The sequence below is a fragment of the Glycine max genome, chromosome 7, assembly GCF_000004515.6.
Source record: "Glycine max cultivar Williams 82 chromosome 7, Glycine_max_v4.0, whole genome shotgun sequence".
NCBI classification, from domain to species: domain Eukaryota; kingdom Viridiplantae; phylum Streptophyta; class Magnoliopsida; order Fabales; family Fabaceae; genus Glycine; species Glycine max.
Window position 1 is genome coordinate 43,974,144 of NC_038243.2, and position 26,276 is coordinate 44,000,419.

General features: G+C 36.4%; 5 protein-coding genes and 1 non-coding gene across 9 annotated transcripts; 5 read left to right on the forward strand and 1 right to left on the reverse strand.

Moving 5' to 3' along the window:
- The first annotated feature begins 64 nt into the window (after window positions 1–64).
- LOC100819536 (5'-adenylylsulfate reductase 3, chloroplastic) lies at window positions 65–2,212 on the forward strand. The gene is made up of 5 exons (XM_003529588.5): window positions 65–214; window positions 301–465; window positions 549–663; window positions 799–1,615; window positions 1,727–2,212. The coding sequence occupies exons 1-5, from the start codon at window positions 148–150 to the stop codon at window positions 1,961–1,963; spliced, it is 1,401 nt and encodes a 466-aa protein (XP_003529636.1). The 5' UTR covers window positions 65–147; the 3' UTR covers window positions 1,964–2,212.
- A 2,314-nt stretch (window positions 2,213–4,526) lies between these two features.
- Window positions 4,527–7,937, forward strand: LOC100776067 (glucan endo-1,3-beta-glucosidase 1). 3 transcript variants are annotated; one of them, XM_041017454.1, is made up of 5 exons: window positions 4,527–4,759; window positions 4,923–5,055; window positions 5,139–6,443; window positions 7,357–7,384; window positions 7,541–7,937. In XM_041017454.1, exons 2-5 carry the CDS (start codon window positions 4,992–4,994, stop codon window positions 7,710–7,712), a joined length of 1,569 nt encoding a protein of 522 aa, XP_040873388.1. In that variant the 5' UTR covers window positions 4,527–4,759; window positions 4,923–4,991; the 3' UTR covers window positions 7,713–7,937. The 3 variants fall into 3 exon arrangements, with proteins under 3 accessions (XP_040873388.1, XP_006584083.1, XP_006584084.1); XM_006584020.3 differs by having other exon boundaries at window positions 4,605–4,759; window positions 5,136–6,443; XM_006584021.2 differs by having other exon boundaries at window positions 4,634–5,055.
- Window positions 7,938–10,107: 2,170 nt separating this feature from the next.
- LOC100776602 (tyrosyl-DNA phosphodiesterase 2-like) lies at window positions 10,108–13,617 on the forward strand. Of its 2 annotated transcripts, NR_183012.1 has the most exons (6): window positions 10,108–10,642; window positions 10,728–10,864; window positions 10,955–11,065; window positions 11,389–12,467; window positions 12,636–12,946; window positions 13,412–13,617. NR_183012.1 is itself a non-coding variant. In NM_001255573.3 (4 exons), the coding sequence occupies exons 1-4, from the start codon at window positions 10,177–10,179 to the stop codon at window positions 11,971–11,973; spliced, it is 1,299 nt and encodes a 432-aa protein (NP_001242502.2). In that variant the 5' UTR covers window positions 10,108–10,176; the 3' UTR covers window positions 11,974–12,321. The 2 variants fall into 2 exon arrangements, 1 of the variants encoding a protein (NP_001242502.2); NM_001255573.3 differs by lacking the exons at window positions 12,636–12,946; window positions 13,412–13,617 and having other exon boundaries at window positions 11,389–12,321.
- Window positions 13,618–14,618: 1,001 nt separating this feature from the next.
- Window positions 14,619–14,691, reverse strand: TRNAF-GAA (transfer RNA phenylalanine (anticodon GAA)). Its single transcript has one exon. It is a non-coding gene; the product is annotated as a tRNA-Phe (tRNA).
- Window positions 14,692–17,290: 2,599 nt separating this feature from the next.
- LOC100775521 (L-ascorbate oxidase homolog) lies at window positions 17,291–21,918 on the forward strand. Its single transcript, XM_003529590.4, has 7 exons — window positions 17,291–17,644; window positions 17,796–17,905; window positions 19,472–19,742; window positions 19,823–19,925; window positions 20,040–20,385; window positions 20,953–21,321; window positions 21,405–21,918. The coding sequence occupies exons 1-7, from the start codon at window positions 17,492–17,494 to the stop codon at window positions 21,694–21,696; spliced, it is 1,644 nt and encodes a 547-aa protein (XP_003529638.1). The 5' UTR covers window positions 17,291–17,491; the 3' UTR covers window positions 21,697–21,918.
- Window positions 21,919–21,959: 41 nt separating this feature from the next.
- On the forward strand, window positions 21,960–26,141 carry LOC100820428 (U3 small nucleolar RNA-associated protein 6 homolog). Its single transcript, XM_003529589.5, has 7 exons — window positions 21,960–22,097; window positions 22,590–23,245; window positions 23,375–24,040; window positions 24,314–24,760; window positions 25,153–25,325; window positions 25,429–25,612; window positions 25,806–26,141. The coding sequence occupies exons 2-7, from the start codon at window positions 22,841–22,843 to the stop codon at window positions 25,896–25,898; spliced, it is 1,968 nt and encodes a 655-aa protein (XP_003529637.1). The 5' UTR covers window positions 21,960–22,097; window positions 22,590–22,840; the 3' UTR covers window positions 25,899–26,141.
- The last annotated feature ends 135 nt before the right edge of the window (window positions 26,142–26,276 follow it).

Sequence of the window (26,276 nt, forward strand, 5' to 3'; positions counted from 1 at the left end):
CGTCCAGGTTCAATGAACCTCAGTGGCCGCCTCTCAAATTGTTTTTTGTTTGGTATCCTCCTTTTTCCCGTTTATATATAGCAACACAACTCTCCTTTCTCTTTCTTCAATCATAAGTTCTGAGAGAGAACCCATAACAGCTAGTTAATGGCCCTCGCTTTCACTTCTTCAATTTCCGCACCAACTTCCACCTTCCCATCATCGGAACCCAAACGTAATCATCTCTCTTTTCACATTACTATTTCCCACTCTTATCAATTTCATTTATTCACGACCCAGTTTTTTTTTTCTTCTTTTCAGTTCCGCAAATTGGGTCAATTAGGATTTCGGAGAGGCCCATTGGAGGCGCCGTTAATTTCAATTTATCTCAAAGACGGAGCTTGGTAAAGCCCGTTAACGCCGAACCTCCACGCAAGGATTCCATTGTTCCTCTCGCAGCAACAACCATCGTTGCTTCTGCTTCTGGTACGCATTAATAATCATTTAATTAATTAATTAATTAATGCATTCACATTGATGATAGAGTGACGACGTCGTTCAATTCGCAGAGACGAAAGAGGAAGATTTTGAACAGATAGCCAGTGATCTCGACAATGCTTCACCTCTTGAAATCATGGATAGAGCCCTCGACAAATTCGGCAACGACATAGCTATTGCCTTCAGGTAATTAATTAATTGATTACTAACACATCCCATCAATTACTTTGTTTTGCGGAAAATTTATCTGTTTAATTGTTATTATATATTTATACATTGGCGTTGAAAAACTAATTGATTTGGATTATGATGGCTTTGCAGTGGTGCTGAAGATGTTGCTTTGATTGAGTATGCGAAATTGACGGGTCGACCCTTTAGGGTTTTCAGTTTGGACACTGGGAGACTGAACCCAGAAACTTATCAACTTTTTGATGCGGTTGAGAAGCATTATGGAATTCGCATTGAGTACATGTTCCCTGATGCTGTTGAGGTTCAGGCATTGGTGAGGAGTAAGGGGTTATTCTCTTTCTACGAGGATGGGCACCAAGAGTGTTGCAGGGTGAGAAAGGTGAGGCCTTTAAGGAGGGCCCTTAAGGGTCTCAGAGCATGGATAACTGGTCAGAGGAAAGACCAGTCACCTGGTACTAGGTCTGAAATACCGGTTGTTCAGGTTGATCCGGTTTTTGAGGGAATGGATGGTGGAATTGGAAGCTTGGTGAAGTGGAACCCTGTTGCAAATGTGAAGGGCCATGACATATGGAACTTCCTTAGGACCATGAATGTGCCTGTGAATTCCTTGCATGCAAAAGGATATGTTTCCATTGGGTGTGAGCCCTGCACTAGGCCTGTTTTACCTGGGCAACATGAAAGGGAAGGGAGGTGGTGGTGGGAGGATGCCAAAGCTAAGGAATGTGGTCTTCACAAAGGAAATGTAAAGCAGCAGAAAGAGGAGGATGTTAATGGAAATGGGCTATCCCAATCCCATGCAAATGGTGATGCTACCACTGTGCCTGACATTTTCAACAGCCCGAATGTAGTTAACTTGAGCAGGACTGGAATTGAGAATTTGGCAAAATTGGAGGACCGAAAGGAACCATGGCTTGTTGTGCTTTATGCACCATGGTGCCCCTACTGCCAGGTAAATTCAACTTGTTCTTCTCGTATTCGATCTGTTAAGATTGTCTCACACTCACTATGGTTGGTTGAAATATTTGTTCTCTAATGAGGTGTATATTCTGAATTGCAACAGGCTATGGAGGAATCTTATGTTGACTTAGCAGACAAGTTAGCAGGGTCAACAGGGATGAAGGTTGGAAAATTTAGAGCAGATGGAGAACAGAAAGAATTTGCAAAGAGTGAACTGCAATTGGGAAGCTTCCCTACGATATTATTTTTCCCAAAGCATTCGTCTCGGCCAACAATAAAGTATCCCTCAGAAAAGAGAGATGTTGATTCCTTGATGGCATTTGTAAATGCCTTAAGATGAGGATATCAGGAAATTTTCTTCGTTTTTGGGTTGCAATTCCACTGTGACTATACGTACAGCGGGTTCCTTCTTTATGCTATTACGTGTATATACCATTCGTTTACAGATTCTTCTGTGAACTCGTTGGAAGTGGGAATGGAGGTTTATACAAATAAGATACTCAGTTTTGAATGGTTTTATACTACCATCTTGCGTGGTTGTATTGTAGTAGTCATTCTGTAGGGGAGTAATTGATTTTCTTCTTTTCTAGATGAGTGTTTTATTTATAATTTTCTTCTTTTCCTTTTATCGCCGCTGACTGTCCTATTAAATTTCATACTAAGTGACCAATCAGTTAATTTTGCATAGCAAAACATTTTTAAATTCAATTACCACATCTCTACTACCTTTCATTTAAATTCAAATGAAGTCACTCGGTTCTCAATAGTTATGCCGCTGATACTTAAGTGAGAGTTGAGTTAGTCAAGTAAAACTATTGTGTAATGTGGGATTAGATACAGGGGCAACAAAATAATTCAAAATACTAAAATGACCAAGAATAATTTTGGCATTTTATGTTAGGTATGAGTATGATTGAACACGTGGTAGGAAATTCTACCTTCTCAAATATTTTAGCAGCGAATTAGCGATGATCTGATGGAAAAGCAACAGTGAATGGAAAGTGGGAAAAGTAAACTCTTACAATTACCATTTTGCTTCGTCGCCAGAACAACTTATTACTGTTTCAAGTTCAACAGCAAGGCTGCAACAAAAAAAAAAAAAATTGTCCATTAATATATAATACGGAGTAATGTTTATTGTGTCCACTTATGTTTGGTTTTTGAGTTGAAGGTTTTTTAATTTAATCATAGGCTTGGAAACATGTGGCGAGCTTGTGGTTGAGCAACCCCACTGCGATGGCTCAACAGCATCCCTATGGAATGTATTTTAGTGGGCATGAGTTGGGACATCTCAATATCTTCCCCCTTTCTTCTTTATTGATCTAAAGACGGCTATCTAAGCAAACATAATGATTGTTATTCTTTAACTAATTATTGTAATTAAAAATATATGGTGAATTAGATGATTTAAAAAAAGAAGTTGTAGAGTTGATCTTTTCTATTAACAAAAGTAATCTTTTAACAAATTAATATTTACCGATTAAAAAAAATTAATTATTGTAATTATTATTAAAATCAAAAGCTTCAAAGTTGCGAATAATATGAGTGGCATGTTGGTGGCCCAAAGAAATAATCTTTCTTGAGATTGAGCAATCAATATATTACGGGGCATTAATATTCAACTAACTATTCATAGATTTGACAATTGTGAAAGGTTGGTTGGATGCTTGTGATATAGCCTTCTATTCTATGGGGTAGCAATGGATGAGCACATGTGATTCTGTCATTCTGGTTCACTACATGTATCCATTATGCTATGTGCTCACGAAGCTCATGACCCTTTTAACTCATACGGTAATTAGCAAAGCCACCTGTGTTTCTCTGTTTGCTTACGGAGCAAAACTGCCCCTCCTGCTAGTTTTCTGAATCTTGCTTGTTTTGTTGCTGGCAGAGTTTTCACATGTTGAAATCAATAACAACGCTACTGGTTATATTCTTCGCCTGTTTTGTACCTCTCGTCTAGATAAAATTTATTTAAATTCTGTGTATTTTAATATAACATAACCTCAACTGTACAAAAAAAAAACTATACTTCTCATGCGTGCAGGTTATTATTTTCTTCTGGAAGAGGAGGGGGAGGGGAATTTTTTTTTTTTTTTTTGGATAAAGAGAGGGAGGGGAGTTATACTTTTATGATTTTTTAATTTTTTTTATAGTTTTAATAAATACCGAAAATTGTGTTTCATTTAAAATGCATATTCAAATTAAGTGGGCAATGCATAAGAAAATACATTTTCCTTCTTGTTAACCCTTTTTAGAACCGCACACGTTGCAAGGCTTATGCGTTTCCCCCGTTAATAGCAACATGCTTTACATCACCATAATTCATTATTTAATTACTCCTATGTTGATTTGGTTGGGAGCTCTAAAGTTTATTGTGATCAGGAAATAATAAGCTGTGAGTTCAAAGCGAATGTGGCTTTGGAAAGCTTTATAGCATTGAAATTTAAAAAGAAGGCTGCAGCGAGCCAGTCACTCAGGCTTTTCCTGCTGTAATTTTATAATTTAAGAACCATTGTTGATTTATAAATCACTAATGAGCGTCAACTTTACTTTAATTTCGAAAATGATTATAAAAAATCAATCACCACTATTGATATTAAAATAAATTATTTTAAAAGCACTAGATATTAATTTTTTTTGGATAGAAAGAAAATAGAAACAGAATGCAAAAAATAAATGAGGCAGAACCACTGTCTTCCACCAAAGAACTGTTGAATTACAGTTTTACCCCATCCACGTTGTCCGAAGGTTCGACAATTTTCTTTATTTTGCGCAAATGTCTAAAGTCTAAACTCTGACAAAGAAAGCCAAGCCCCTTTCCCAAATTAAGTCCGTGAGATGTGTTTTTTCCTAATCCAAATTTAATAATTAAAACATCTTATACCTTTGTCTGAAGGAGATGGAATAAAGAAAAAAGCTTAAAAAAATTCAAAACCTCCTTTCCTATAACTTTCTCTTTAATTAAAGACAAGTATAAATAGAATTTTTTGCTTTCCTATATAGGGTTATACTTGAAGGGCAATTTAGAGAAAATATGTTGTAGCGACGAACCTCAAGGGATGCAGTAAAGTCGGAGAAGCCAGTAAGGTGAGAGGATGAACTAACATCCCACTTGGCATTCTCCATTTATTTGGTACATCTCTCTCTCTTTCCGCTTAAATTCTTAACCCTCCTCTCTCTAGTCTTTTCTCCTTTGTTCAGTCACCCAAACTAAGAAAATTCCACCTACCCCTGTTGTATACTAAAATAATAATCCTTGTTCATTTAAATAAATATTTTTGATGAGATAATGCAAGGATCTGTAGCTGAAGCAGAAGCAGAAGCAGAAGCAGGGGATGAGGAAGTGAAGTCTACGCTCCTTTTCAATGGCAAACTCTAAGCTGAATATCATTCTCATTCACATTCTCTTCCTCTCTTTCTCCTCCTTCGGTAAACTCTCCGTATAGTTACTCTCCAACTTCACCAAAATTTGCTTAATTATAATTAACACACTTTGCATTGTGTTGCAGCAGAAGCATTAGATTCCCAGCTTAAGCAACAAAACCAAGACGAAGAAGAGAGGGTTCCATTCGTGGGCGTGAACATCGGCACCGACGTCTCGAACCTTCCAGCAGCCTCGGACCTGGTCGCGTTCCTTCAACTGCAGAAGATAACACACGTTCGCGTCTACGATGCGAACCAGGACATCCTCAAAGCCCTGTCGGGGACCAAGATTCGCGTCATCATCAGCGTCCCAAACAACCAGCTCCTGGCGATTGGTTCCTCCAACTCCACCGCGGCCTCCTGGATCGACCGAAACGTCGTCGCTTACTACCCCCAAACCCTCGTCAGCGGAATCTCCGTCGGCGACGAGGTTCTGACCAGCGTCCCCTCCTCCGCCCCCCTCATTCTCCCTGCCCTCGAGTCCCTCTACAACGCCCTCGTCGCCTCCAACCTCCACCAACAAATCAAGGTCTCAACCCCTCACGCTGCTTCCATCATTCTCGACCCTTTCCCTCCCTCTCAGGCTTACTTCAACCAATCCCTCGTTTCCGTTATTCTCCCTCTCCTTCAGTTCCTTTCACGAACCGGTTCCCCTCTCATGATGAACCTTTACCCCTACTACGTCTTCATGCAGAACAAAGGTGTGGTTCCTCTCGACAATGCTCTCTTCAAACCCCTCACTCCTAATAAGGAAATGGTCGACCCCAACACCTTGCTTCACTACACCAACGTCCTCGACGCTATGGTCGACGCCGCTTATTTCTCCATGAAGAACCTTAATATCACCGATGTTGTTGTTCTTGTCACCGAAACTGGCTGGCCTGCCAAGGGTGATTCTAAGGAACCTTATGCTACCAAGGACAATGCTGATACTTATAACTCCAATTTGATTAGGCATGTCTTTGATCGCAGTGGAACCCCTTTGCATCCTGAGACTACTTCCAGTGTGTTTATATATGAATTGTTTAATGAGGACTTAAGGTCTCCGCCGCTGTCGGAGGCGAATTGGGGTTTGTTTTATGGGAACACTACGCCGGCTTATCTGCTTCATGTGTCTGGAATTGGGACTTTTTTGGCCAATGATACCACCAATCAGACATACTGCATTGCCATGGATGGGTTTGATTCTAAGACGTTGCAGGCCGCGCTGGATTGGGCGTGTGGACCAGGCCGAGCCAATTGTTCCGAGATTCAGCCTGGAGAGAGTTGTTTCCAGCCTAATAATGTGAAGAACCATGCTTCTTATGCGTTTGATAGCTATTACCAGAAAGAAGGCAAGGCTCAGGGGTCTTGTGACTTCAAAGGAGTGGCTATGATCACCACCACTGATCCCAGTAAGTTCAATTTTGAGTTTTCCTGTTGCCATTTTGTTCAATTATGCTGGAATTGGAAATAGTTCCTTAATTAATTGTAAAAAAAATGTGTTTTTCAATTTGAGTTCATTCTTTCATGTTTTCTCTAATTAGCTTACCTTAAGTTTATGGCAAATAATATAGCAGAATTAACTGATTAAGTTAAGAATATTAAAAAGCCTTTTGTGACAACTGTGAGAGATTTTCCTTTTTTTGGTAATGAAAAGTTTATGTGAGTTGGTTTCAGGAAGCTCACTAGGGGGTAGGGCTAGGGGTCAAGACATGCTCAAAGTGCTCAAAGAGCGCTTAGTGATGTGAAGGTTTACTTTGTGTGAGACTTTAATCATATCGTAAAGAGCGCTTAGTGATTCAAGGGTTTAATTTGTGAGTGGCATTACTTATGATTGGAAATGGGGAAATGAATTGAAAATAGAGGTGTGGTGAGGTAATGATTCCAGGCATTTTTTGTGTGTGGTGCCCACGCACTGCAAAGACCCTTTTGGTTTGGCTCTATTATTATGCTAAAATTGAAATTGAAAGAGGGAGCTGGTAATTGCATTGCCATGGATTGGCTCCCACTCCATGACTTAGTTGGATGCTTGTTTGTTTGTCTTGGAGCAGACTGTTTCTCCTGACAATTGCTAAGATTCTGGACCGTGTTTCTAGATTACCTCCACAGAGTTGTAATTTTCGTACTCCCCATTTTTTTACGGGGCAGTTTCTTACCACTGTAGACTTGCTTGCTTGCTAGCTCAAGCAAGTAAGTTAGAGATTGGATAAGTGCAAAATGGGCTCCACGGTTGTGTTTTTCTCTCTCTCTTTTTTTTGTCTGTTCCAGGTATAGCACTTGTGATTAATATTTTTTCTTTCTTTTATGTGGGCAATACCCTTGCAGGTCACGGGAGCTGTATATTTCCTGGAAGGTAAGAGACAATGTCTGCCCAGTTGCCGTATTGTTTTTTAAATTATCATGGTCCTATCTATAATGAGGATCTTTGTTATGCTCAAAATCTGAAATTTTATTTAACAACCTGCATCTTAACCTTAGTGTGATTGATTCCTCATTCTATGTGATGCAGCAAGAAAGTGAGCAACAAGACAAAGGAAGTGGTGAACTCTACTATATCAAGCAATGCAGGGGAGAAGTTGAGGTTCAAAACCTTTAACAGCATCAAAATAAGTGCAATTGGCAACATTTTGCACATTTTATTGGCTGCATATCTCCCTACTTTGTTGTTAGTCCTTTTATGAGGTGCTAATAATTCAATTTTTTGTTCTTTTTGGAATTTTGAATTTCATAGAGTTAAGGATGAGGTCATAAGAGAAAAGGAATCGAGCATGATATGTAGGTCTAAACTTAGGGCTTATGTAGATGCTTCCTTTTGTTTTAAGAAAGTAGTGTTAATAATTTTTCGTGGGGCTCTTGTAATTAACGTATGTATTACTTGAAATTGTATTTGTTAGTTAATTTGTTTAGAATGTGTATCAACATGTCACCAATATCTTCGTGTTGGAGGCCCATGATTTTGGTCATTTTTCGTGGTAAAATTTCTTTTCCATTACCTTTCTGTTTTCTCTGTATATATACGTTGAGAGAGTGAGAGAGACCTAACCAATAAACCAAATGCCAATTTTTTTTTTCCATCTAGCAAGAAAATAGAAGTTAGTTTTGAGAGGTAGCTGCCTAGCCGAGAATGCTTTATTTTCTTACCAAAAGGTGGTAGTGCTCATGACACCAACCCGTTCTGAGAACATTGGACTAACTTTATTTCTCCTAGTTACAACATCTTTTAAAATTCAGGAATACATGTGCATAATTTTTTTAAAAAATATAAAAGAATTGTTTTACTAAAAAATTTAAATTAAAAAGAAAAATGATTTTACTTAATTCAAAAGAAAACGAATAGAAAATGAGAATGAGACGTGTCATTCTTTGTATGAAAGTGGATTAAGAAATAAAGTCAAATTCAAAAGAGCATTCCAATTTTATTTTTATATGAGAAGTTTTCATGTTACATACTTGTCATGTTTGTAGACATGGGTACATAAAGAAAATTTTCCCTTTTATAAATAAGGAATGAAATATCTTGTTAATTTGTGCTGTTAAAAATAATTTTTAATTAAAATTATTCCTAAAAGTCAAATAATTTTGTTTGTATATAAATCAGAATAGTTTTGGAACTTGAATTACACAAGACCAGCTTGATCAGGGTTAGGCCGAATGTTTAGGTTATTTTTGGGCCTATAATTTAATAGACCAACCTAGCAGGCCATCGAGTTAGCTGGTCAGGCCGAACCGATTTTGAAATCACTGGTTTTTCTTGCTATCTAATTTCTTCCTTTGTCTTTTACATCTTGACGCTCTCCCAACTGAGCTATCCCCGCAACTTAACATACTAATAAAATATTATGGTTTTATACATTACTTTTCACTTTTTTGTTAATTTTGAATGACTTTTTAATTAAAATAAAGCAATTAAAACAAAAATAAAAGTCATTATTATTTTAAAGTTAAATTTGTCTAATTAATTTATCATGAGTTAGTTTTCTTAAACCATTTTATAATTTTAACGTGTTTGTAAATAATTATTTTAGAAAAAATAATTACTCATTAAGTTTAAAGATTCATTATTAGTGTAAAAAATTTACATTATCAACTAATAAAAATATCATTATTATAACTTTTTAAAAATTTATTGCAAAAGTTTTTAAAAAATATTATTTTTTAAAGTTCTTATTTTTATTAAATTCGATTTGTAAATTATGTTTTATTTACTAAGCTTATCGTGCTAATATAGGTTGCAACAATTTTAGTCGAATCTAAATTGTCACGAGAAATTTCAACAGTAATATTCTATTCGATTTATGTATTCTTATCAATTGGATGTGTCTCGTAACACACACATTGCCGCAAATCAAATGGGAAAACAAGCGCAGCCTACGTGAAAGAAAAATTACACCAAAATACACGCAAAGCATTCTTTCTCTTTCTTACTCTTGAGATAATACTAATATCTTTCATCCTAATGTCTTGGTGTAACTTTCATGACCACATCCTCTTAGAGTTACTTTTCCATAAAAACACTTGTCTCATCTCTAATTAACATGCCTTATTTCTCCAGTATTATTCAGCAAGATATTATGTCATGAACTACAAGTTGATTGTCACTATCTTTTATGTATCGTTTGGTTGTTGAGGAAAAAAAAGTCTAGAAAACTTCATAAATTTAGTATGAGTCATACGTTTTTATACACTATTTTTTTTTCTTAATTTCATTCCACTTTACTCAACAGTACCTATGAAATAAAGATACTATATGATTTAAATTTTAAAAAATTATAATATATATATTAAATCTGTCCAGTACTTTATCACGTGTTAAACCATTTTTTTTCTTACACTGATTTTTTTATTTAAATTGTGCAACTGAACAGGTCCGCATCTAATTATATTGTATTTACGGTATTAAAATTTATGGAGGAGGATGTAAAATCTGCAAGAGTTTATTTGTAATCAATAAATAAATACACCAGAAATGTATTAAAAATGTTGATAAAAATATACTGATATTAATAATAAATTGAAAGTACACTGTACACGTATGGCCTCGTAGTAGGTGCCGTTTTGGGAGGGAACGTTGATCCACTGCGTTTTGATAACCGTGCAAAAACGGCATGAAATTTGAAATGAAACGAGTGGAATGCGAGCCGAGCAATGTACATGTACTCTTCAATTTCATTTTCAACCTCTGTTCTCATAAACCCTAGAAAAATTCAAACTCTTGGGATTCCATCAACAACGATGTCTTGGGCATGCAAAAAATGCACCTTTGTGAACCCCCCTTCTCAAAAAGGGGAATGCGAAATCTGCTTTTCCCCTGCGTCCCCGTCGGCATCGGGTCCTTCTTCGTCTTCGTCGCCCCCAAAATGGTCGTGCAAGGCCTGCACTTTCTTAAACCCTTACAACAACCCCTCTTGCGAGGTCTGCGGCACTCGATGCCCCGTTCTCTCCCTTTCTAATCTCACCGACTTGAATGATGCCACCGATCACGATTCTTCTGTGGGTTCTGTTTTCTTCCCTCTTCGAACCTGCAAAAAGAGAAAGGCCATCGACGACGACGACGATTCTTCTGAGGTCAAGGTCAAGCCATCCGATAAAGCTACCGATATCACCGGTGATGGTAAGCGTGTTTCTATGCGTTTTACTGGTTTTAATTTTTGCAATGTGCGTTTTATTTTTAAAAACTTTGATTTGATATGTGGCAGAGAATATTGACTCAGGAAAAGCCTTCAAGATATTGAGTTACAATGTTTGGTTCCGGGAAGACTTGGAGTTGCACAAGAGGATGAAGGCTATTGGCGACCTTGTTCAGTTCCATTCCCCTGACTTTATCTGTTTCCAGGTTTCAATATTCATGCAGTTGTAATTTTCTTATTATGATAAAATATTGAATTTATGTGGCTTTGTTTAATTTGGACCGCAACTGCCTCAGGAGGTTACTCCCAATATATATGACATTTTCAAGCGATCCACTTGGTGGAGTGGGTATCGTTGCTCAGTTTCTTCTGAGATGGATTATTCAAGACCCTACTTTTGTATGGTGGTAAATCTCACATCTTTTATCCCTTGGCTTTGATATACCTGCCTGATGTGTCTTAAAGTGAGTAAGAGTTCCCTTTATGGTGCCATTTATTTTGATGATGTGGTTATTAGTATTTCGAATTTAATACTTGTCACCATTTCTGGTTTGATTGGCACGTGTTATTTTTTCTGCCAACATTTGTTCCCAGAAGTCTTTAGAAAGTAGGACTAAATTTGTTCATGCTCACATGATTGATAATCACTGTGATATTTTATCCTTTGAACTCGGTGTTGTTGTTTTCGCATTTAAGTATGATATTTTATCCTTTGAACTTTGTATTGCAGTTAAGCAAACTGCCTGTGAAATCATTCAGCAAGAAGCCCTTCAGCAATTCTATAATGGGAAGAGAACTTTGCATTGCGGAGGTTGAAGCTGCAAGAGGCACGTCATTGGTTATTGCCACAAGCCATCTTGAGAGCCCCAGTCCAGGCCCTCCAAAATGGGATCAGATGTTCAGCAAGGAAAGAGTAGTGCAGGCCAATGAGGCTATAAACCTTCTCAAGAAACAGCCAAATGTTGTTTTTGGAGGTGACATGAACTGGAATGACAACCTGGATGGTCAATATCCTCTACAAGATGGATGGGTTGATGCCTGGTCTCAACTAAGGCCAAATGAAAATGGTTGGACTTATGACACCAAGGCAAACCAGATGTTGACAGGCAACCGTACTGTGCAAAAGCGATTGGATCGCTTTATTTGCCGTTTAACTGATTTTAAGATAACCAGTGTTGACATGATTGGGATGGAAGCAATACCTGGTGTTTCATACAACAAAGAAAAGAAAGTACGAAAGGAGATAAAACAACTGGTACTCCCTATTTTGCCTAGTGATCACTATGGCCTGCTTTTGACAATTTCTAGTAAGTAAAGCCAGTCTGGAGAGATGGCTGGTGAAACCATTGTTTTGATGTTCTCATTCTCCATCGTTGCTGTATCCAAGGCATGCTTTGCATGCAATTTTGTACAGATTACAGGAAAAATGTAATGGAAACGGTGCTGGCATTGTAATGGGGACAGAGTGCTGTATTTTTCAGAACTTCTAAACTATCTCTACCTTGGATAGTGGATATATAATTTTCCTTTCTCGGTCTTTCATTTGCTTTGCTTTGCTTTTATATAAAATATATATCTAGTATTAACAATTAGTAGTTAAAATTTTGGCCTGAATCTTAGTTGCCTTGGATAATAGTTAAAATTTTATTTTGCATTTGAAAGAGTTGGTTACCTGAATATTTTACCGTGAAAGCTGTTATCACTTGTCAGCAGTGGCGAGGGGGATTTTAATTTTGAACAGTCGATAGTATAATCCATGTCAATGCTTGCCGACAGATGCCAATCCAATCCCCAAATTCATCACTTCAGGTGCTTATTTCCAACTATTTGACCCATTTCTGCCAAAATAGTTAAACAGCACCAAAATCTTTGGCTTTTTAGCCAATGGGGATTTAGGGGGTCTGTGACTCACTAGACACATTACTTGTATTTATGCACCCCGATGTGTAAAATAATTTTCTTTTTCTTTGCTGTTAGGTTTAGTATTCCTATAAAAGATTCAGAAATTTGGTGGCTTACTTGGCTGTTTGACTTGAGACTTGAACATGTTACCGCCTTGACATCAAAATTTCCTTACGATGTCGTTGAGATACTTTCAATTCATCCCAGTTTGCTAGTCGTGACAATTCACCCTCAGGGTTTTATGACAGCTTTTATATGCTTTGTTCAAATGACCGAAGTTCACTATAGACTATAGTACTAGTGGAAGGGCTTAAGGAAGGAAGGCCTAAATGGTAACTCAAGGCTTCTCAAACGCAGCCTACATCATGCTAAGAAAGTTTAAAAGAGTAATATATTTACACACTTTTTTCATCTCTTTTTCTATCTTGTTTTCTTCTCACCTCTCATCCTTTATTTTTATTTCTCTTTTTTATACACCTAGGCTTGGACATATCAAAATTGAGGTACAGATTCAACAATATCTGTTTAAAACTGATTAAGGAGCAGAAACCCCATAAGTTTAAAATGCTAAGAAAGCCATTCTAACTTGTAAGGTGTGCTTGCTTGATGATTATTTGCCAAGACCTGTCGGTTGTTGTTGATAGACAACAAAAGGATACTCGGAAGGAATAAGATAGTCGGGCCAATCTGGGGAGAATGTGCGATACAGATGACCAAGAAGTCCACTGAATTTAAATTGATGACGCTATTTGTTGAACTATAGTAGTAGATTACTTCAGGGATGCATGGCCCTTGTCCTGTTTTCATTTCAGATAGCATTTACTAAGTTGCCAAAATGTTTTATTTTGCAGGCCCCGCAATCTTCAAGTTTCAAGCCAGAGTAATGATTTTCAACGTGCTGCCGACGGCATATACGAGGGCCTTTTCATCCTGTCTTGTACTGTTGTGTTGTACTACATACAATGTCCCACTAATTGAATCATCAACCACGTTCTTTAGCAGTAATATAATAAAGTGATTATTTGTACCTTGAAACAAAAATGAAGATAAAAAATTGTTTGGCCAAGTTGTTACGTTATTCAATTAAGAAATAAGTCAATTAAAGATTACGAGTCTACACTAAGGATTTAGTATTTATATCTATAGCTTGCACTGTAAGTCTGAAGCTGATTTTAACTTCATAATACGTCTGGTCGGATAAAAATTACATGACTATGCAACAATTAAAGTGACTGAGGAAATTAAAGTGAATAAACAAACACCATCCATATGATGTCTCCCTCTTCAGAATAGGCTAATAATCATCATCACCAATTTAACAAAAAGAAGAGTGGAATCTTGAATCAGCCCTTTTCATCCATATATAGCAGAATTGTGCTTGCCAATGTATGATGCATAATTGGCTAATTTCATCTTTTTAGTTTAAGCAATGATTTCGCATTCACAATTCAGCGGTTTGGTTAATAATACCCCTCATTTGGTCATTGATTCTCACGTGTTAAACAGTGTGTTTGGATAAAATTAATTTGGGTTAATATTTATTTTGAATGTAATTAATTTTATAAAATTAATTTTGGTTAAAATTGATTTTGAAGTAATATAATTTGTGCTTGAATGTTTTATCATAAAATCAAGTTATAAATAAAATTCAGTATAAAATTTTAGATTCAACGTAGAAATTATTCAAAGTATTTCAATTTAAAATTAATTTTAAATTCTTCAATAACGTAAAATCAAATACGTGAAAACATATTTAAAATTAATTTTGTACTCAATCAATTCTCCAAACACCAAAACAAACACACTAATAAACCATCAGTATCTGACTTGAAGAATTGAGTGAGATAGGATTTGCTTTGGTCTTTGCTGCACAGCTTAGTATGAACTGTGATTATAGTTACTAGGTTGGACCACCATTAGTAATCACTGACCGGGAAGGATGGCCCAGAAAATTAAGATAGGCCCACACCCACAACTTTTACATCTTACATGGGATTTTGGGATGAGAAAAACAGAAGAAAAAACTGAAAAAAAGAGACTAAGGAAAAAAAATTAAGTTGCGGTGAACGTGGATCGAACACGTGACCTTCAGATCTTCAGTCTGACGCTCTCCCAACTGAGCTATCCCCGCTACTTGATTTGACTTATTATTTTTATATTTATAAATTTTTCTTGTTAATCTACTCCCTAGTTTGAAACGTTATCCACTCCAAGCAAAATAACTGAAACAAAACACATCATTATGTTAAATTGTTATTGAAGTTAAATATCTTCTACTGTCCAATTAAAATACTTGTCCTATGTCATGTGAAACCTCTCATTCCACTAGTACTGATGACTAACCCTTATTTTTTTATATAGAACTTTTCCGCAAAATGTAGGTTTTAATTTTGATAGCTCTAGGTTTTAATTTTTTATTTTAATATATGTCCAGTAATATTTAAACAAGTGGATAAATAGCTGTTTTATTTTTGCTCCCGTAATTTTAAAGTTTGACTTTTTGAACCATATAATTTTATTTAATTTATGTTTTAATATTGTCCTCACCCATCTATGGCATTGTTAACACTCTTACTTGGCATACCATGTGACTTCTTGATATGAGCTTAATATTTCCCTTCACTACTATATCCCATATTTGAACCCCTAACGCCCATATACCTTTTTAAGCACTCATTTTTCCATTACAAGGGTTCAAAATCGATGCCAGGAATTAAGAAGGATAATAAATGAACACGAGCTCGGTGGAACTTGCTTAACTAATAATTGCTATTTAAGTTTGAAAGTCTTGACTCTATGCTTGTTAATGCGTAACATGTATCTTTGTTGGCATTGTCGGTACCCACCGTAAATGAGTGCGCTATAAACCAATCACGAGCCTCAAGTGTAGAAATCTGCTACAATATGCTCCTTCTTCGTATTGCTATACAAATGCTTAGAACATGTCATATGCTACTTTTAGCTTCAAAACTTGATTAATTACTGGAGTTCATCCTTGCCCATTTATAAGTTAAGGTTTTTATGAATCAATTGAAAATGATGTAAAAACTCTGACTCACACAACTTACACCGACCATTGAAAAAAAATGAAATATTTTAAAAACTTAACTACATAAACAGCAGAAGGACTTTACTATTACACCAATGCAAAAAAAAAAAAAAAATTCTCATCGTGAATCAGAAAATTGGTTTGTTTTCATTCTCTAGATTACCCACTAGGGTTAGGGCATAAGAAAATTGTATTTACTGCCACCAGTGTTGATGTAAAATGTCAGTAGCACGTGGCTTCAATTCATCAACTTCAATATGAATACTGAATACAGAAAACAAAAATAAAAATAAAAATTCATAAGAACTAAAATTATATATTTAAACTTAAAAATTACCATGAAAGTCTCACATCATCATCTTGATGCAAGTAAAATATTCATCGTAGTTACTGCTAACTATTTTATAATTTTGTTGGTTTAAAATGCCAGATACATGTGACTTCAATATTTTTAAGAAAAAGACGCTGATTAAAAATAAAATACAAAAATAGATGCAATACGAATTGGGCTCGCGAGGATTAGAGAAGCGTGATCCATTAGTGAGGTGCGTGGGGACCACTCTGAAGCATGTGATCACGACGGTCCTTTATTTGTCCCACTGGATGACAACTCACTCCATCTTTCTTTGCTTTCGCTACCAAACAAAACTTAAACTGAGGAGTGAGGACCCTTCCCCTCCATGATAAAATTACCTATTTTTTTTTTTAAAGATAAATAGATCTAAGTGAATAGAATAACTCATTTGATAACGAATAAAAATAAGAATAAATCGTTTCATATATTTTATTATCATTTAGAAATTAATTTAATTCAACAGGGTTTTCTAATACTTGGAAGGCTACATTTCTAATACGTTTCCTTTACCACAAGCTACACTTTTTTGTTTGTTGATTAGCTACATTTCTAGTACTTAGACAATTACTTGTATAACTTATTAATTTAGGATTTTTTTAAAAGAGAGAGTAATATTTTAAAAAAGAAATTAATGATTTATTGATTTCGTTCAAATAAATCATTAATAAAATAATGTTATTTATAGTAAAACAATCATACAATATAAAAGTGTATGTACTAATTATTTAATATAAATCAATAACATACTTATTAAACAACTTATTTAACACAATTTGTGGAAAGAAAAAGTTCTTTTAAAATGTATTTATACTTAAATTTAAATTTTTAATGAATAAAGTCATATTTTATTTGAACCCTTAATAGTTTGTTGTCTTAGAGCAAGATAGAATCTCGAATCACTAAAGTTATATTATATTTTAATCTAAATAAGTACAATATGCTTCCTTAGATTATTTATCCATTGGTGTAATTGAGACAAAACCGTAGATTTTTTGGGCAAGTTCTCTCTCTCTCTTTATATATATATATATATATAGGATTAGTAAGTAGAATGAGAGTATTCACATGACATAGGCCAAGTTTGTAAATTCCTCTATCCTATTTTTGTTTTTGTCAATATCATCGGTCTTTATAATTCATTTTAAATTATTAAAAGTAAACTATTTTATTAAAAACATGTTTATTAGATAAAATATAAAATATTAAAAAATTTACCATGAATTTTTTGTAAAAGAAAAATATCCGTACAAGTCAACTTTCACTTGTCTCAGTTAACCAGAAAAAAGTTCAACAAAGGCAAAACCATCCAAAAAAGAGAAATAAAAGGAGAAGGAGAAGGAGAAACTAGAAAAGTGAAACATTGTATAGTTGTAGACTTGGTTGTAGGTTGTCTTCTCTATTATTGACTTGTGCTATATAACAGCAAACAGATCTATAACGTAGAGAGGGAAGGGAGGTTCACATTCACATTACAAGCAACAAGTTAACGCTTAACACCACTCTCCCCAATCCTTTTGTGTATGCAAAATGAGACCATGCAAATGCAAATGCAATGTTCTCTCTGCTCTCATTCTTCTTGTCACATTCCTTTTTGCTTCCGTCCACTGTGAAGACCCATATCGGTACCTCACTTGGAAGGTCACCTATGGTGACATTTATCCTCTTGGTGTTAAGCAACAGGTACTTTCTTCTTTCCTATGTAACTAACTGCCACTCTTGTTCCTTGTTGATCTTATGCTTCTGCTCTTCTGAGAAAGGAAATGCTTTTTTCTTAGCTTTATGCTCAGCACATGGAGGGGTAGTCTTTGTTGAACATGTTTCATTTTTTCAGGGGATCTTAATCAATGGACAGTTTCCGGGGCCTCAAATAGATGCTGTTACAAATGACAACTTGATTATCAATGTCTATAACTACCTCAGAGAACCGTTTCTCATTTCATGGTACATTCTTGAATCTTATTCCTAACCGCATTGTTGTGTTTTTTTTTTTTTTCCTTTAATTCTTGTCCTGGAACCGTGCCTTTTACAAAAACTATATTTGGCCGAATGCAGGCTAATTGTATCTGACTATCTCTGAGTGCCAGATTTCAAATAAAAACTATTATAAGTTCCTCCCTTTTTAGTTTTTATCCACCAAAATTACGTTTTACGCTCCTAACTTTTCTGATAGATCACGTGAACTTATTCTTTCCCTTGAAGGCGCACTTTTCCTTTGATACGGAGGTATTCAGAACCCATATAAATTGGTATGTTTGATTTATAAGGTGGTTAGTGTGATAATTAAACAGAACCTGTTTGCCTTTGTACATGAAAAAGAGGGTAGATCTTACATTATCTTTGTCAATGTTATCTTTTTGGCCTCTTTCGTGTAATCGATCTTTTTTTTCAAAAAAATAAATAAAATTGTAAAACCACTTTCAAGCTAACAGCCAATTAGAGGTTAGATTCCATTTTTAATGATGCTTTATGGTCCAATCTCTGTCCTATGTCCTATATTACTTAACACGTGAATTATGTTTCTCTGAGTGGCTGCATAAAAGGATTCATCATTACAATATTCTATTTGAGCATCTTGCAGTTGACTATGTAGATCCATGTTATTAAAATAGTATATTTTAGCAGCTGGCAAATTAGGAAGGTCACCCAACACATTACATGTCTTAACCACAACTGCGATAAAATTTATTGGAGTGGTTGAGTCTATATAAGACTCCATACCTCCACGAAGAGTGTCCATCCAAGTGAATAAAGTGAGCTTAGACACGTGAGTTGTTAAACTAGACATCTCTAGGACAATGCTAAACGAGATGGTAAAAGATAACGTTGTTTTTGCTTAACAATGCAAGTTTTGATTCCCCAATTTGAATTTGATCTCACACTAATCTTTTATTTGAGTTGACAAACATGGGATCATATCCCTATTATAACAAAGTATCAATAAGAGAAACTTGTGAACGATCAGAAACCTAATACAGAATCTTACTGGAATTTTGGACAAGTTGGATTTACTATTATGATATCATCAGATAATGGACTAACAGAAATGTTAATTTGTGAAAATTTGTTCACACTGTGAATCCTCTATGTTTCATAGGCATCTTCTCAGCCCTGCAAACGTAAACCTTCTTTTATTACTTTTCCTGTTTTCCATTCCAAATGCTTGATGATAAAAATTTTGTAATGATTTCTCGCATGAACTTGTTAAAGGATTGAACTCAAAATAGAATTGAACTCCCCTGTCAAGTGTGGTTCTTGTATAATTATCATGGTTCTCTGTGAAGATATACTTAAATGCAGCATATTTAAGTAGATTAAATCACATTTCATGAACAAATGTATCTGCTAAATTTTTAGAATTGATGCTATTTCATAGGTTTATCTAATGTGCAATCAATACCAATGATTTTTACGAACACAAACTAAGAGAATGATACAAGGTATACATTTAGCAGCTAGAAAATAATTGCCATTTGTCAGAATTTGATGATCTTAAAATATCTTCTGCAGGAATGGCCTACAGCATAGGAGGAACTCATGGCAGGATGGAGTGTATGGCACAAACTGTCCAATCCCACCTGGGAGGAACCTCACATATGCTATCCAGGTAAAAGACCAGATCGGTAGCTATTTCTACTTCCCTTCTCTTGGAATGCACAAAGCTGCCGGAGCATTTGGTGGCATCAGAATTTGGAGCCGCCCTCTCATTCCTGTTCCTTTTCCTCCTCCTGCCGGGGACTTTACCATACTTGCTGGAGATTGGTTCAAGCTCGACCACCGAGTAAACCCCTTGCATTTATTTCTCTCTTCACTTCATCCTCTCCTCATCACTCCCTTGATACTTACCCTTTGTTGTTGTAGAGGCTGAGACGACTCCTAGAGAATGGTCATAATCTCCCCTTCCCTGATGGCCTTCTTATCAATGGACGCGGTTGGAATGGAAACACATTCACTGTTGATCAAGGTAGGTAGCCAAATAATTTGTGATTATCCATTTTTTTTTTTAAAGCCTTGCTGAACTTCCTTTAAATTTTCAATTCTTTTCATTACACCATTGTTGCAATGCATTTATCTGCAGGTAAGACTTATAGATTTAGGATATCAAATGTGGGGCTCACAACATCAATCAACTTCAGAATCCAGGGGCACAGGTTGAAACTTGTGGAGGTAGAAGGATCTCATACACTCCAAAACTCATATTCTTCCCTTGACATCCATCTCGGACAGTCTTATTCCGTGCTGGTCACTGCCGATCAACCCGTCAAGGATTACTATATAGTTGTCTCTACAAGATTTACAAGACGGATACTCACAACAACTTCCGTTCTTCATTACAGCTATTCAAAAACAGGGGTATCTGGTCCTGTTCCTCCAGGGCCTACCCTTGATATCACATCATCCGTCTATCAGGCCAGAACTATCCGGTACTCTATTGATTGCCTGTTGCTATTCTGTTGTTTAAGTCTATATTTATTGGAATCTTTATATACATAGAGCTTCCTTATACAAGTTGAGTTAGTACACAATTTGTTTCTACTCCTCGTTTTGCCATGGTCCTTGAAAGAGTGCATTTGTATGAATTGGCCCCTAAAGCTGTCAACTTATAAACAATTTCATCTCTCAGAACTAATTTTTGTATATATGCACTTTAGAGACCAAATCCACACAAGTTTCCACTTTTTTACAGGACCAAATTATATACTCTATTACAAGCACCGTTTAGGATTGCGCCTACTGCCTATAATTCTGGATCAAATTTCAAACAATCCAAAAAAACAAAAGATATGTCTGTTATTAATACCTTGAGTGATAAGTTAACTTTTCCAAGTGCTGAACCGATATCCAATAGGACTCCCTGTATATTCCATCTGGAGCAATATGGTCACTCTCATTTTAAAGATCAATGTGGAAAAAATTCTAGTGTAGTCATTTGTCCTTTTATATTTTATTAGCCAATAACTTGGTATTCTGTTTTGATGCTTCAAAACCAGGTGGAACCTGACAGCTAGTGGACCAAGACCAAACCCTCAGGGATCATACCACTATGGATTGATCAAACCGAGTCGAACCATCATGCTCGCAAACTCTGCTCCTTATATCAATGGCAAGCAGAGGTACGCCGTCAACGGTGTCTCATACAATGCACCAGATACCCCATTGAAACTTGCTGACTACTTCAACATCCCGGGAGTTTTCTACGTTGGAAGCATTCCTACCTATCCTAACGGGGGCAATAATGCCTATCTCCAAACTTCTGTCATGGGGGCTAATTTCCATGAATTCGTGGAGATTGTGTTCCAAAATTGGGAGGACTCTGTGCAGTCATGGCACATCGACGGCTATTCCTTCTTTGTTGTAGGGTATGCCTTATATTATATAGTTTGCGTTGCATTTTAGCCATCTAAGGGTAACAAACATATTGATTTGATGAGATGAATAATAGGTTTGGTAGCGGGCAGTGGACAGCAGACAGTAGAGTACACTACAATCTGAGAGACACAGTTGCTAGATGCACCACTCAGGTATATCCAAGGTCATGGACTGCAATCTACATGTCTCTTGACAACGTGGGAATGTGGAATATAAGGTCCGAGAATTGGGGAAGGCAGTACTTGGGACAACAATTGTATCTGAGGGTGTATACACCTTCCAAGTCATGGAGGGATGAATATCCGGTCCCAAAGAATGCGCTTCTATGTGGCAGGGCAAGTGGTCGTCGCACAAGGCCTTTCTAATTTCATGTCACGAGAGGGTGGCATATTCATATTGTGACTGCTTCTGTTTTTTAGCATATGTGCAGGAAATTTTACTATCATAGCTCGCCCTGAGCTTCGAGTAATTGATTTTATTTTTTAACGGATGAGGTATCTCATGCATTTGTAGTAACTATGATCTTCCAAGTTCCATCATTTTCACGTATTAATTACTAATAAATAAATAAATCAAGTCCTGAAGAAGAAAAAGTTTAGCATTTTTGGTAGCATCAGCATGTCAACAAAAAGTATGGGCACCCGTGACTCTGCGCAGTGCGGTATTACTGTCTTGAACGTGCTCGTGACCCAATATGCGTTTTCTTTTTGGGTCCATCATTGTATGTTGGCATAGAGCAAAAAGGTCAGCTATGCATGTGAGGGAGGTACATATCTTTTAGAAAATAAAATATATTTACAATCATTCAATATAAAATTAATATCTGAGATTATAATTAAATATAAGTTTTCAATTAATGCTTACAAATATATTTTTTTTTGTTGAAATATATTATTTATTTCAGAGGAATTAAATGCCATCAATAATGAAGATGACCATTGAAAAATAATGTGAAAAGTTAATTATATGTATAATTGATTAAGAAAATTTTAATTTATATTTGAATGTATAATGATTTATAAACAATCCTAATATTATGAGTTTTTTTTATGGTATAAAAAAAGAATAGAGACAAGGAATGGGAAACAGATACTAACATTTTTTCATCTATAAGGATTGAAAACAAATACAAAAGAATTTTAAATAATTCATGCACCTAACTCAATCAACTGAGCTAGACCTCTTTAGGGATTCAATTTTTTGTTTCTATCTTTTCAATTTTCCTAAATCAATTCTAAAATCATGTTCAATTTTTTAGGGATTCTGGAGATACATGAAGTAATTGCCTTCTGTGTCTCCCAAGCAATGAGCAAGACAAGATAGTGATGAAGCCTACTAAGGCCCAACCCGATATTTTGGGCTGTAGCAATACGGCTGATTTTAATAAGAGATCCAACTTGTAAAACCCTTCTTCAACCTCCCTCACACAACTCACGCTCTAAACGCAACGCAGCATCGTTCGTGTATCCACTGCAGTTGCCTCAGTTGACGGTGTTGGTAGGGAAAACCATGGCGGACGTGGTGCAGTACCGTTTGGAGCGCATGGTGGACGAGCTCGACGACCTCGAGCAGCGCGGCCTCTTCAGCCGGCGCGAGATCGCGGAGATCGTGAAGCAGCGGCGAAAGTTCGAGTACCGGCTGAAGCGTCCGAGTCCTCTGAAGGAGGATTTCTTGGCCTACGTCGAGTACGAGACTCAGCTCGACGCTCTCCGCAGGCTCCGCAAGAAGTCCGTGGCGCGCGAATTGATGAAGCAAGGCAATAAGAAGCTCAAGAAGTCTAAGTCCGATTTCGCTGGATTGCTCAGGATTATGGACATTTACGAGCTCGCTTTGAAGCGCTATAAAGGCGACATCGACCTCTGGTTTCGCTACCTCGAGTTTTGTAGGCTCAGAAAAAATGGCAGGATGAAGAAGGTGTGCTACTCTATTCTCCATTTATTTTCATTGCATTTTCTGTCATGTATGACTGTTAGTATCTAAGTGTCAAGTGTGTATGTATATATTTATGTATGTTTGAACAATTTTGTTTTGAATATTTTGCAGGCCTTGGCGAATGTTATTAGATTTCATCCAAAGGTTCCGGGAATTTGGATTTATGCTGCGGCTTGGGAATTTGATCATAACTTGAATGTTGCGGCTGCTCGTGCTTTGATGCAGGAAGGTCTCAGAGTTTGTCCAACTTCCGAAGACCTTTGGGTCGAGTATCTTCGGATGGAACTTACTTACCTTAATAAGTTGAAGGCACGCAAGGTTGCTTTAGGTGAGGATCAGGGAACTCTCACCCGTGATCCTAGGAGTTCTGATGAAAAACATTGGAGGGATGAAAACAGTGAGCTGTTTATGCCTCTTGGTGAAAGAGGGGATGGTGATGGTGATGATGATAGAGCAAATGTTGGAAGTGATGAGTCGGAAAAGAAGCAGGAGCTGTTTGAAGAACGTGGTATGAATATTTTTCAAACTGTCTATGGCGGAGCAGTTGAAGCTGTCCCCTCGAGTCTCAGTCTTAGGAAGCGGTTTTTTGAAATATTGGAGGGTACAAACTTGTCGCATTATGAAGATATGTGCAAGGAGATATTGAATGACATGAAGAGGGATTTTTCAACACAACCGGAATTTTGGGACTGGCTCGCAAGGCATGAATGTGATCTTGAAAATGATCTGGAGATAAGTGAGGAGGGCATTATTCCTCAGGTGGAAAAGGCAGTTCAGGTATGAGTCTGTGAGAACTCCTGAAACAATAGGGTGCATGGTATTTGAGTAAATGTTTTTCCGGTGACTGAGATTTATGAATGCTTTAACCTAAAACTAGGAAAATTAGCCATATGTTGATAATGAAGGTTACTATGGTAATCCTATTTTAATTTTAATTGTATCCCTGCTCTAGGAATAATAGTAATTGTTAGATAGTGGTAATGTCTATGATTCTTTTTTTCTTGCATGCCTGTTGGTGTAGTGAACCTTGGGCCTTTTTCTATTTTGTAGGTTTATGAGGAGGCTTTGGAAAATGTGCCATCAGGAACTATGTTTTGTTTGTATGCAAATTTTCTAACGGATATTGTAGCTCATAAAGAAGGAGAAACCAATATAAATGGATCATCAGGTCATGCTGCAAACTATATATCACATCTCCTGTTAATATACGAAAGGGCTGAAAGCATGGGGTGCATTACTGAAGATCTTGCTTGCAAGCATGTGTCCTTACATTTGCAATTGAGACAGCTGGATGAGGCCCGGAAACTGGCAGCAAAACTTTGCAGTGGAAAACTTGCAGAATCGGTAGAGTTATGGGGATTAAGGATTACTATAGAAATTAGATGCACCACAAAAAGTTCTTCACCAAGTGACGCAGATTTGCAATCCCTTTTTGAACTCCTTCAACAAATTTTGATGAAAGTGTCTGTTTCAAAATCAGAGAACTTGTGGCTAAAGGTATGTTGTCACCACCAATGTCTTTTTTGTTTTTTGCTCTCTAAGCGAGCTATGTCTTATACAAAAACTGCTTGAATCAAATCATTTGACACAAATTTCCATTGCCTCAAGGGTTTAATTTATACAATATTTCTTTGTTCCTTGATAATTGGTTTTTTGAATATTGTCTTGATTAGAATTATCTGGCTTTCTTTTTCTCAAGACTTGATTTCTCTTGTTGGTGAAAAGTTTTCTATTTAGCTCGTACATTCTCTTGTTATTAACTGTTCATGCATTTTATCATTATTCAGTTAAGCTCGAATTGTTTTTTTCCTTCACTTGAACTATTTGTATTATATTAAAACCATAAAGTTCTTAAATCAGTTTATCTTTCTAACCTTCACTCAATACAGGCTCTTAAATTCTATGCAAATCAAAGACAATATTTTGATAAATTAGTGGAGATTTCTGTTGTTACCTTGGTCAGAGATGGTGGCAGTGAAAATGGATTTTCCCTTTCTTTTGCTATTGTAAGTTTTATATTTCAAAAGGATGGAATTCAGAAGACCAGAGATATCTATAAACGGTATGTGCAGTGGAAATACCACAGGTTGTTTACCAAAATATGCTTCCACAGGGGATTTTCTATCTTGTATCTATAATAATTCCTCAACTGGCTATCATTGCAGATTTCTAGCTTTACCGCGTCCTGGCCTTGCTTTATATAGACATTGCATTGACCTGGAAACAAACCTTGCATCAATAGGAGATAAAGATGGTCTTATAAATGCCAGGAAATTATATGAATCTGCACTCGCAACTTATGACCAAAATGTCAGCTTGTGGCAAGATTACTATCGCATGGAGACCAAGGTAAAGGCTTTCTTTTCCTTTTTTTTCCCCCTGTGGTATTGATATTACTACTGCTGAAACTGACAAAACATGTCTTCAATCGGTCTCGTATTCCTTTTTAAATTCTTTGCAGGATTTGGTTTGTGTAGCATATAGTTTATCATTCAATTTAAAAGATGCATCCATGACTTTATTTTTGGAGTTGCTTATGCAGATGGGAACATCAGAAAAGGCTAATGCTATCTATTGGCGTGCAAGGAAAGTACTCAAAGATGCTAGTGAATTTGTCACTGCCACAGATATGTGATAATATTTCTAAATTACGACCATGGCTATTGGAGTTCAATTTTGACCACTTCATTTATTTGGTTTTTCTACAGAAATTTCTTTTCGACCAGTCTAGTCTAGACTCAAATTTGTTTTTCCTTCCCAAGAGGTGAGGAATAGAGCTTCCTCCTTTTCCCCAAAAAGCTAATTAACTGTATTGTACCCTTGTACCCCTGTATGCGTATGTTGGGTCACGTTAATGAGAATGTTAAATGCATCGTAAGTACATATTCTTATACTCAATTGGAGCCCGTGCTTTTAAAAGACTGTCAAATATATGATTGTGTCAAGTTACCGTGTGTAGGCATAAAAAAATTGCGGGTGGAATGATTGCAAAGTTGATCATATGAGACGAATG